The sequence below is a fragment of the Lycorma delicatula genome, chromosome 1 (assembly GCF_047948215.1).
Source record: "Lycorma delicatula isolate Av1 chromosome 1, ASM4794821v1, whole genome shotgun sequence".
NCBI classification, from domain to species: Eukaryota; Metazoa; Arthropoda; class Insecta; order Hemiptera; family Fulgoridae; genus Lycorma; species Lycorma delicatula.
Window position 1 is genome coordinate 316668272 of NC_134455.1, and position 12584 is coordinate 316680855.

The 12584-nt window shown below is 28.2% G+C and overlaps 1 protein-coding gene across 2 annotated transcripts in view; it reads left to right on the plus strand.

Moving 5' to 3' along the window:
- Positions 1 to 964: 964 nt before the first annotated feature.
- Positions 965 to 12584, plus strand: part of slbo (CCAAT enhancer binding protein alpha slow border cells) — a 48964-nt gene continuing 37344 nt past the window's right edge. The window contains exons 1-2 of one of the 2 annotated variants that reach the window (XM_075381983.1): positions 965 to 1878; positions 2110 to 2253. In XM_075381983.1, the coding sequence (XP_075238098.1) occupies positions 1038 to 1796 (759 nt within the window). In that variant the 5' untranslated portion in view covers positions 965 to 1037 and the 3' untranslated portion in view covers positions 1797 to 1878; positions 2110 to 2253. Of the gene's footprint in view, positions 1879 to 2109; positions 2254 to 12584 lie in introns of those variants that run through there. The other variant, XM_075381982.1, reaches the window with a different exon arrangement.

The following is a 12584-nucleotide window of genomic DNA, read 5'->3' on the forward strand; positions in this document are numbered from 1 at the left end:
TGTTTCATTAAATGTGATTTTGATTTATTAGGAACTTCTGGTTAAAATAATTTTAGCTGAAACTTATCATCCCTACGTTTGAAAGCTTTGTGCTCAAAATAAGTCTAGACTCATCCTAGGAAAAAATACTACTAACATAATGTCTTAACCAGGAGCATCTGGGTTCAAATCCTGCTCAGACTTTGTATTTTTCATGTATTACAAAGTTCATTACCATTGATAATTAAGTTTTGTATGTATGTTGTTAGTTAAAGAATAGATACTGAAATGACAATAGGATTTTTTACGATAAGCCTTATTAAGATTATTCGAATGTGCTTCGTGTAGCATCATTATCATCTTCACTATGATTTGAGTTCTCCTAAAATTATGCCATAAGAGATAAAGGATTGAGTACTTCCAAAGAAAATAACTTTTAATAAGGCCAATCATATATTTAAAGAAACCTTAACTACAGGAAAATTTGATAAATTTTTCATATAATTCTAAAATTCCTAGACCATCAAGACAAAAACTTAAACAGAAACTTTTTATGCGTCTAGCACAATGTCGTTTCATTTGTTAAAAAAAAAATCATAATTAAATTTCTAAATATATCAATAGAATAATTATTTAACATTCCAAATTTGCCTGCTAATACACTGTATGAATAATTATAAACTTTATATTTTATTTAATCGTCGTTACATTATTTTATTAATTTATTTTTTGATGATAATTTTATTCGAAAGATAAGATTTGAAAATTTTTTAAAGGCAATATGTACTTCATTTATTCCGTACGCTATCTTTAGTTGTAATTAAAGCCGTTAGATAGAAGTAGTGATGTACTAATCGTAAATGATTGTTTATAAACATCAAAATTGTCACTAGAGCGCGTTGTATGTAGTAGTGGGGAATTAGCACATGCGCGTTGAATCGGATTACTATGTTGTGATGGGATGGGAGTGTAGTGGTGTGACAAAGTGCGCTCAGTCATACGTCGGCATCGGTGCAGTGGAGGAGTGTGCCGTCCTGATTAGGCAGGTAGGCACAGCCATGGACTCGCCCCAAATGTATGATAACAACGTATCTGTCACAGAAGCAAATAAGAAGCTACAACATCATATAAAACGTTATTCCGATTTACCGGATTTAAACACGCCGGAAATATCGTTGGATTTACAAAATTTAATTGACGATAGTCAATTTAACGAGGGTTTATTTACGGAAATATTAAACGGACCTAAAGCAGCAGCAGCAGTGAGTGTTCGTCCGCCGTTTCAACAGCGTTCGTTAGCGTACATGCCACAACCACCTGTGCATTTCGCAGATACGGGATCGTCACAACAAAATTCAACCGGTCCCACGATAAAAGAAGAGCCTTCGGAACCGATAGAATTTAGACCTCAACCGTCCGCTTACAGCGTTGTAAGTAACGGTGGTGGAAATTCATTTACCACACCGTCGCCTTTATTAAAAAGTCAATTGAGTCATCATCATCATCACCACCATCATCATAGAAAAGGTTCTAAGGCGGTCGATAAAAATACGGACGAATATAAAAGAAGGCGGGAAAGAAATAATATAGCCGTTAGAAAATCGAGAGAAAAAGCGAAAATACGGTCGAGAGAAACCGAAGAAAAAGTGAAATTATTGGTTAAAGAAAATGAACGTCTTCAAAAAAGAATCGAACTTCTTAGTGAAGAATTGAACGTTCTCAGATCACTTTTTACTAATGTGGGTGTACTTCCGGAACATTTACACAGAGAACTAAATAAACATTTAGACACTTACCAACAACACGGGGTACAGTGATTTTATAAGTGTAGTGTTAATTATTTTTGTGACATGGCATCTTTTAACTTTATTTATAGCAGTTCAACTGTTTTACACACCGGTGAGTTATTAATGTTTGTATATATTTACTTAATATATTTATGTGTAACGTAGTTCAGTATTCAGTTGCAGAACTGTTTTATACTTAAATGTTAATTAATCATAAATGTTATTAAACGTTATTAATTCTATAATTTTATATTTTCAGTGTAATTTATTACTTAATATTTAGAACCGTAATGTAATCGACGAGATAATTAAAAATAACTTAGGATTTTTTTTTTCTTTTTAGGTTAAATTTTTAATTCGTTTTATACCCACACGGAAAATAACTAGGAGGTAACTGTCCTTAATATAAAAGACTAAAATATCGAAAAAAAAGTAATTGTGTTATAAATAAAAAAGTATTTTATATTTCTGTTACGGTATGATCTATTTGTTTTTTATTAAAATGTATTTCTTTTAAGTAATCGGAATACGATATTAAAATTTGTAAGTAATACGATAAAGAACTTAATGTAGAATGCGTTGGAATTATTATTACATACCTTAAAAAATTCATACGCTTTTTTAATTCTGGTGTGTTTTGTGATAATGGAATAAAATTAGTCCCAACGTAAGCTTTATTTAAATTAACTATAATAGATAACTACTTAATTTGTTTATAAAGGCTAATCTTTATTATACTGTAGTTACAGGTAAACAAACTGTTTTACAGTCTCCATTTAACGGTTGGTTGTTTAAATATATTAATTAAACGGGTCGCCAACACGTACTTAAAATAATAATAAAATTGTAAAAAAGATAAATTTTGTTTTAATGTAGCACTACTACTAAACCTAATTTTCTAAAATTTCATATAACAAAATTAATTGTTAAAAGAACTTTTACATTTTTATATATTTATTATTTTTGTTTGATAAATCAACCTCCTTAAAACAAACTTTAAATAACTACTATAAAATTAAAATTCAGGTTAGTTTTTTTAATGATTTAGCCTAGTGCGTATCTCATTAAAAATTAATATGACTATGTTTTTTTTGTTATACAAATAATTCTAATCTTATTCGTGTTTTTTAAATGAAGTGAAGAAAGAATTGTTTTAAATGAAATAGTTGATTATTATAAAAAAAAGTGAAAGTTGTATATTAGGAATGCTAACAGTTAGGTACAGCGTTAACAATATATATAAACATTAAATTTAAACATTGAGCTGCTTATTAAACAATCGATTTCTCGATAAGGGTATAGAGGATACGATTTATAGGATTCTTTATATTTTAAATATATAATTAATATGAAAAGATTTAATGTTAAATTAACTAAATCATTAATTAATTAATAATTAAATCGTTTTTATTATAATTTACATTTATATAAAATTAGATTTTATCGATTAACAGTATTTATAACTTCCAACGTTTTGTCCATTACACGGATACCGTTGAACTTTCTTCATTTAAACTTTAATTTTTAAAATTATGCAATATTGTGTCACATGCTGTCATATAAATTACGATTTTAAAGAAAACGATATTTATCGTTTTTAACCGTAAATATTGTGTTGATTTTTATTAAGGACAATAAAGGTGTGCTGCTTTTAATAGTTGTCCCATTTTCAGGTTTGCAAGAGAAGATTAGAACACTTGGTGTGTTAATTTAATCGCTAAAAGAAAAGAAGAAATAATTTTATCTATAGAAATGGATAATTTTTTTAATTTGATTAGTTTCGCAAACGGTTTATTTTTTGTTTATTCAGTTGTCGTATATTTATTATTACTATTAAATTTGATGAAAATATAAACATTGTGCGGTGTAATATCTTTTTAACTCTGATGACGAGATTACATATTCAACTATTCAACGACTTTCTCTTTTTGTTACTCCCTTATAAAAATCATTAACATTTAATATAAAGGCGGGGCTTATAAAAAGAAAAGTAAACTATAATAATTAATATTTATTCCCTTTTTATTAACTCAATTCTACTTTACTTATTAAAATCTTTTACCCATAAGTATGGCTTAAAGAAGAATAATTTTTGTTACGAAACTTATGCAATTATTTTTAGTATCGAGTCAATAGCTTGGTTAAATTGTTATATTTATTTTTACGTTAAAATTTTATTAATATTTAAGTAACAGTATAGATAAAAACGAATAAATAGAAACTATTAAAATATCGAAAAAGGTAATTTATATTATAAATAAAAATATTATTTTGTATTTATTAAAATGCATTTCTTTTAAAGTAATCGGAATACCATATTAAAATTTGTAATTAATACGATAAAGAACGTAATGTAGACGTGTGCTATTTTTTTAATTTGTGGTTTTACTATTAATCAGCATAAAAATTACCTTTTACCCCCATCTATATTGTATTCTGATACCCCTTTTAATCATCAGCCTAATTCTTGTGATAGGTTAACCTGTAAATGAACATTAATTTTTTTTTTTGTTAATCTAGTATCTTATTATAAAACATGAAAAAATATTTTATGGAAAAACAAACATTCTATAAAATTATTTTATAAGTAATTTAAAAAAAAATAAAATTAAAAAAAAACAATCTTACTTGAAAATAAACGAATTTCTTAAATTATTAATGGACAAAAGATCTGCTCCATTCTTTTTTTCAGCCTTCAACTCTAGATTTGTCAGATATCAGCAAGTTTATTTTAAACGTAATTTGTAGTTATGAATAATCGATACATTAAAAAAAAAGTTAACACATTTTCTCGTGACTACAATTAGTAAATTAAATTCTGCGACTGTGGTATTGTGATACAGAACAGACATTATAACATTTCTTCCTTCACATAAACTGTGAAGTTATTAAAGTTTATTAAAAAGCTATTGATTGAATTAGTGTAAGTGTATATATTTGCATAATATATATATATATATATAAAACATCTGAAATTATTTGTTTAATTTTCCATTACTTAAACTATTTTATTTATTTTTTAAACAGTAATGTAGTCAAATCGGTTTGTTTATTTATTTTTTTTTATTATCTAATAACTAAAAATTAAAAAAAAAAGATTTCAATTCTTTTCTCTTGTGAACGAGTTATTTATTTTTATATATTGATAAGACTTTTTAACTTGTTTCAAAAACAAATTAAGAGCGTTTAAAAAGTTTTATTCCTACTTATTTACGTTTTGTTACTTTTTATATGCACGTACAAACTGTCACTATACTTTGCGACATAATCAGGGTTTTTTAATAATTTTTTTATTAAAAAAAAGCACATTAAAACGAAAAATTAATATATTCTGGGTTAAGATGATTGGAAGTTGCCTTTTTTATTGTTTTTTATCATATGTTTTCTTAACATTTAATTGTTACAACCGTATTAAAATTATTTTAATTTCATACTAATTCTTTAAATATTTTCTCGTGAAAATTAGTTGGCACTTAATATTACACTACTGCATTATATTAAGCTGTATTTAGTTCTCACTTATTACCTTACCTTTTTTTTGTATTCAAGTTTTTTGCATTAATTTGTATTTGTTTGAAAAAATATAAAAGTCACGTTTATCGTAAAAAGATTTTTAAGAGACAAAACTGTTATTTAATAACTTTTATTCGTTTATCTTTAAATTTCAACTTTTAAAAATTTGTTCCAATTTAAGTGTAAGTAAATAGTTTTTGTGTTAATAAATTAATTTTATCTTAATTAAGTGCCGGCTTTAAAAAAATCAAAATCTAAAGACGAATTAATAAAATATCTTTTTAAAGCCTATCCTGTTTATTTATCTACTTAAGTTTCTGAATTCATTTCTAGGCATTTTTATAAAGTATTTGTTGAAATAATCTTTGTTATTTGAAGACTCTCTTATTTCAACAATCTTAATTTTATCATTTAACCCGATTATTGTAATAGACTTTATTATTATTATTTATATTGTTTTACTATTAACAGCTTTCTTTGAATGTAATTAAGAAATTTGGGTAAATTAGAGACCACAATTTAAAAATATAACTTGAATACTTGCTCATTAGTTATAATTAATAGTTTTATGATTAAATTATTTATTCTCTTTATTATTTATTTTAGTTATAATAATTTTCTTGTCAGTATACTTATTTTACTGTAATAACAAGGTTATGTGAAAAAATTTGCGAAGTAATTGCTGTTTACAACAAAATATATCTTAACGTCGTTAAATGAATATTATAAAAAAGTATTTGTTTTTTCGATCTACTAACGTAAACATTAACTAGTTTATTATTAAATGTACCTTTACTTAGTCAAAATTTAGAAGTTTTCTGTCAGCGTGGTAGGAGGACGGAACTCCTATTTGAAAATGATTGACTTGAATGGAGATCGTCTGAAATTTTAAAAGATTTTTCTTGAAAGATTTTTGTAACATTATTTTACTTCACTATTATCTGATTAAATGTTTGAAATCGTTTATTCCACTGTAAAAAAGCTATTAACAGTTGTGAGCCCCCAGTTTTTAGTTAAATTAAATTTAGTTTTACGTTACGTGTTGTATTTTATAATTTTTTCTTCCAAATCTGTGGGTATTTGCAGAGAAATTATAAATATAATCTAACCAAACTTAACCTATGCTCGTTTCGCTCGCTAACCTATTTTTTTTATTCCTACTCTACTTTATTCAAACGTGGATGTTCTAAATGCCCCTGAGAGAGGTCCAATATAAGCCTTATGTTTATAATTATAAATATAATTAACCTACGCTTCGCTCGCTAACCTTGACTACTGAGCGAATCGAGCGTAACTTAAGTTTGGTTAGATTATATTTATAATTTCTTTGCAATACCTCCAAATACCCACTTATTAATATAATACGTAACGTAAAAAAACCGACCATTGTGGAGGAGAAACGGAAAAGATCCGAAATTTTAATGAGGCAAGTGATTTCACCTCAGACAACCAGGGGTGCACTAGTGCCGGAACGCCGTTCCGGTTCTGCTTGTGGGAGTTATAAGAATTTTCCTTAAATCATCATTAGAATTATCATAAAATTTGTTTTAACTTAAAACCGATAAAAAATATAATCTAGATTATGTAAATCAGATTGCACGAAAATGATCCTTGCTTTTAAATATCCGTAGGCAAACTGCTACAAAATTAGTCGCTAAAAATATAATTCACAAAGAAATTTAAAAATTTTACATGAAAAAGATAGATTTTACTTCTTTTCAATGCAAACATCGAAATAAATGTGCAATTTTCATAACGCCTGTCAGCCGCCTAGTACTGTGAACCATTTTCTTGCGATCGTCTATAATACAAAAGCAAACGTTCCGGTACTAGAAAAATCTACGAGTGCACCCCTGCAGATAACTTTGCCTTTTCTTGATTTTTTTGAAACTCATTTCCCACATTTTGTGTGGGTTTGACGAGATTTTTACTGCTGATGCCCCTTTTAGAAACCGGGTTTAAAAACCCCGTTTAGAAACCCGGTTTCTAAAAGGAATATGATAGGGAAATTTGTAGCATGTAAAAAAATATGACATGCCTCTCACGGGGATTCCAGAAGGTTCTAATGTAAAACCTTATGGATTTTTAAGACGATGGCGCTATCATTCAGTCATAAAGGTCGGAGGAAACCGTAAATTATTATATATAATTCGTAAAAACAAAATATTTTTATTTAATGTTTAAAAATAAGTAAACTAACAAAATGTGACTGATTTTCTTAATATTAGTATTATTAATTAAAAGACATTGATATTAATTTTTTGTAATATTGAAAATAAGCAGGCTTAAATCGAGTTAAATATCCAATACACGATTCATAATTATCCTTTCATAACTAATATTCTAATGCTGTTAATAGAATGGAATTAAAGGGTTAAAACATAAAAATAAATAATTATTAAATTTGTTGTATATTCTTTTTTTTAACTATGAATAAACATTATATATCTCGTATAATGTTTCATAAACGTTGGGGACATCTCAATTCACCCCCGAGGGAGAAGAAAATTCTTGTGACATTGCCGGTTGCCACACTACCCCCTCCATTCCTAGTCATCATTTGCTTAATCGGAGGAAAGCGTCGGGGAGATTGACATTTTTAAATATTATTCCGTTCCAATCGTTTGAATATTAAATATTCAAACTATGGTTAAATATTTAAAACTATTTATTTATTCTCATTAGCAAGTACAAGCTTAAGACAAATTACAAATTCTTTACTTTTTGTTGGTTTGGGGGGGATGATAGTGTTTTAGCATGTTGAACTCTACGTATGTACATGTGTATGTATATATATGTATATATATATATGTTTATACAGTTACATATACGAGTATGTTTTCTTATGCAAATTATCAAAGCTAACGTTCCAGTTGGTTTGTTTTTTTCTTTTTAATAACTATTCCTGACTAAAGTTGATGTTAAATGAAAAAAATTGCTGGTAACTGGAAACCATTGGTCCAAAAACACCCCCAAATTTTTCGAGTACATTGAGAAAAGGTTTTTTTTCTCTTCTCACCGGCCACTATAGGACCACATTTAATAGTTAACCCTGGTTGATTTCCTTTTCTTCCAACTTCTTCATTTTCAAACTGTGTTCCTTTCTTTCTTGCGGCCATTTTTTTACTGGCACACTATCTGGTTCCGTTTCTGAAAACCTTCACAAACTTGGATCTCCTTCCTAAATGTATTCTTATCTCTTGTATCGGTTGAATTTATCCTTGCAATTACGAGATCTTTCACTTGTGTGAATCACTTAATGTTTGTTTTTCCTGTATCGCTCTTGTCGATCTGTTTTCATCTACTCTAGCCATGTGCGCGCAGAAGGCCAACCTTCTTTTTCGAGTGGCATCTGTGAGTCTGTCTATACGGAGGAGAATTCTTCGTTTTTCCGTAATATCCAACTGATTAGTTTTCCGTGATCCGAATATCTTTCTTAGCAGCCAACTCTAATAAATCAATTTCTCCTCGATTTAGAATTACACAGTCTGTAACATATAGCACTGCAGACCTAACTACCCTGGCGTAACGTCGAGTATTTCCCATTCATGATGTATATAATAATTTTTTTCTAAAGGCTTCAGCAGTTTATTTATTCTAGCCTTACTTGCCTCTAACCCTCTAACTCATTTGGTTGTATTACTTCGCCAACATGTTTGAATTTCCTTGTCTTCCAAGGTTTGTTACTAAATGATTTGGTGAACGCTTCATGTTAGTCATGTACTTCGTTTTATCGATTGATATCCATAGACTTGTTTTTCAGCCGTCTCCATCAAGACGGTTCAGTAGTTCCTCCCCGTTTTTATTATGTCCTCTGTTAGGTTTGCAAGGTCATCGGCAAAAACGGTACATCTATGTTCAGATTTTCTTTAGTATATCGTAATCTAATTTTCTTTTCTTCGCAAATTTTCCTTCATTCCCTAATGACCTTTTCCAAGACCACATTTGAAAGAAGCAGGATAAGGTCATCTCCTTGACTTGCACCTGTTTGAATGCTGAACGGCTGCGAGATTTCTCCTTTGAACTTAATCTTTGATATTTTCTCGTTAGGGTTAATCTTACGAGGTTCAATGTTTTCTCATCTGTAACAAATTCTCTGAATATATTGATATTGATATTGATATTTTGTCAATAAAATCTACAGAAACGATCATTATGTTTTCTCCTGCAACATTATATACTCTTAACTACCGATTTCAGGTTAATCTGTTGGGTACAGTATCCACTTTTCCTAAATCCCCATTTGATATTCTCCTGTACATGGATCCATTTGTTTTTCTAGTCTGGTGAGGAATGATTTCGAGAGGTTCTTGTACGTAACACATATCGCGATATGTGTTAATCTGATGTATTGCTCTCCTAACCAGTCAGGTGACCTGACTGATTAATTTTCTAAAATACAACTATCTTTAATTTATTGTCGTTATTATTGAGCTTTAAACTCATCGGTAAGACGTAACCCTATTAGTTTAACTGTCATACAATTTAAAAAGTCGGTTTCACTTATAAAAATTTCGTTTTAGGTTATTTTCAACAACCGTTTTTCTGTAATATGAAAGTTTAACTATAAAGGATGAGTTGATGAAAAATGCCAAAAACTTATTTATAATGAAACTTAAAACCAGTTTTTTTAATGAATTTTGCATACTAAAGATTACAAAAACCGTTTGGCTTACGTATAATTTTAGTTCTTGTTAATATATATTTATTCGTAATTATTAATATATTTTATTCGTAGTAACAGATTTTTTAAAATCTCATTGCTAGTCGTGAAGAAGTCAGGATAATCGTAAAAGATAAAAATAAAAAATATTTCTTCTGTTTATTAGTTATGATTTAACGGCATATGTTTTATGATGTATGTTAGAACACGTTGACTTTTAAATCGCAATCCTTGTACCATGTTAACTACATTTTTAATTCCAGTATCATCTGTGGTCAGGTCATCTTTACCTTTTATCTGTAAAAAATGAGTTCGAATAAATAGTCTGGGTTTATTCCTATCGATACATAATATTTCATTAAATAGTTGGCGGTCAAGAATGTATGTAATTTCAATAAAAAGGTTCAATTTCAAAGTTTGATGTGGATCAATGAAAAACTGTGATAAGGCGTCGATCAGATCAACATAAAATACACAATTTATTATAAAATTAAAAAAACAGATATGGTTATGTCCAGATTGTTTGATTTTTCTGTATGCTAGGTTATTTAGGTTGACCCACCCGGGGTTGGTTTAGTGGTGATCTCGTCATCGCAAATCAGCTGATTTCGAAGTCGAAAGTTCTAAGGTTCAAATCCTAGTAATGACCTTTATACGGATTTGAATATTAGATCGTGGATACCGGTGTTCTTTGGTGGTTGGGTTTCAATTAACCACACATCTCAGGAGTGGTTGACCTGAGACTCTACAAGACACACTTCATTTAGATTCATACATATCATTCTTATTCATCCTCTGTAGTAATACCTTACGGTGGTTCCGGAGGTGGTTAAACAGAGCAAAGAAAGGTTAGTTTATTGTCGAAATTGGTGGATGTGGCGGTGTGTGTGTTCATTGTATCATTAAAGATATAATATAGTATAAATTTAACAAACTGCCTTTAACAACAATATGATATCGTACACTTATTAGAAGAAAAGGACCACATAATTAATTAATGCACTTAATCATTATCAGATATACAAACGCACAAAGATGTACAATAAAAATAATAAGATGTACAGAAATAATTAAAATCTAATGACCTTTTCGAATATATCGTAAATACATAGCTTAATAATTCAAAACGTTTTTCAGTAATAACACAAAAGCGGTAAACAGCAGCAGCACCAGTAACACAGATGATTGAAACGATTAAAGCGTTATGACGTGATTTTTTTTAATATAGAATAAATCTGTTTGATTTGTCATTAAAATTGATATTTTTGTAGCTTTAACACAGACTGTCTTGAATTAAACAATCACAAATTGAATTGTTACAATTAATTATGATTTGACAATTAAAGAACTTAATTACTGTCATGGTGTGTAGACGGTTATTTCATACTGTACATCTTAAATACATTGTTTACGATGTTTTATATATATATATATATATATATATATATATATATATATATATATATATTTTGTGAATTACATTAAAAATAACCGGAATCGACCGTAGCAATTTTTGTTTATTAGTTAAACAATATTGATAATTTGATTCGTTTTTATGTTGTCTGGAAAATAGGAAATTTGTTTTTAAAAAAATATTTTTTTAAATATTCAGTCTGGCAAATAAACTCCTACATTTTTATTACATTATTTCGATAGAATAACTCAAAGCTCAAAACAGACTGGAAGCGCGCAATTAATAATTAATTGGTTCAGTATGGTTTCAGATCAATCATTCCTGAAATTGTGATGTCAGTTGAAACATTAAAAAAAGAAAATATCTTAAATTTTCTATTGTTATTTTTAAAATTTTATAAATATTATAATCTCATCTTATTACCGTTTAAATATGTTAAACTACGAGATTACATAACAAATTATTGTAATTAATACTGGTCATTAAAAAATGTTTTATGTTATTTGTATCCTTTTTTAAAATTACAATAATTTTTTTTACATAAAAATACGTTTTTGGGGTAATTAAATTACGATTGATTTAAATTGATTTAATTATTTGTGGTTATTCATGACCCGAGAACCGCTGGAATGAGACGAAATGATAACGTAAATGTACAATAAAAAAAAAGAAGAATAATTGATGTACAAGGAAGTTAAGTCATGTAATAGGTATAATGACTGTAGTAGTAATAGTGACAATATGTAGTAGTAGCCCATGGAGTTTAATAGTTATAGTTATTGTTAATAGTTTATATTATTGTTGATCTAAAACTATCTCTATTCAGAATGAGGCTCAGCTAGGTTAACTCTTTACCAAAACGAAACGGTTGATAATAGCGTGCTAGTAGCAATTTAACGTTGCCTTCGAATCAGTACGACAAACTTTGATAATATAGTACACACATTTATACTATTGTTACATAACGTAACGTAAATTCTTGTCTACATATATTATATATTTATTTATGCGAAAATCTTCGCTCGCTTCGTTACTGGTTCTTAAACCTTTCCTGGCTAACTACAACTATAGAATTTTAAAAATTTGTATTTCCTTTCTCAGTAAAATAGTTTTTAAAATGTTTACGAAAACAATTCATATGAATAATATTGGATTTTTTATTATCTTGTTTATTTATTGATAAACTAAAGTGTTGATGATTTTACAAGTAGTAACTCTATCATTTCCT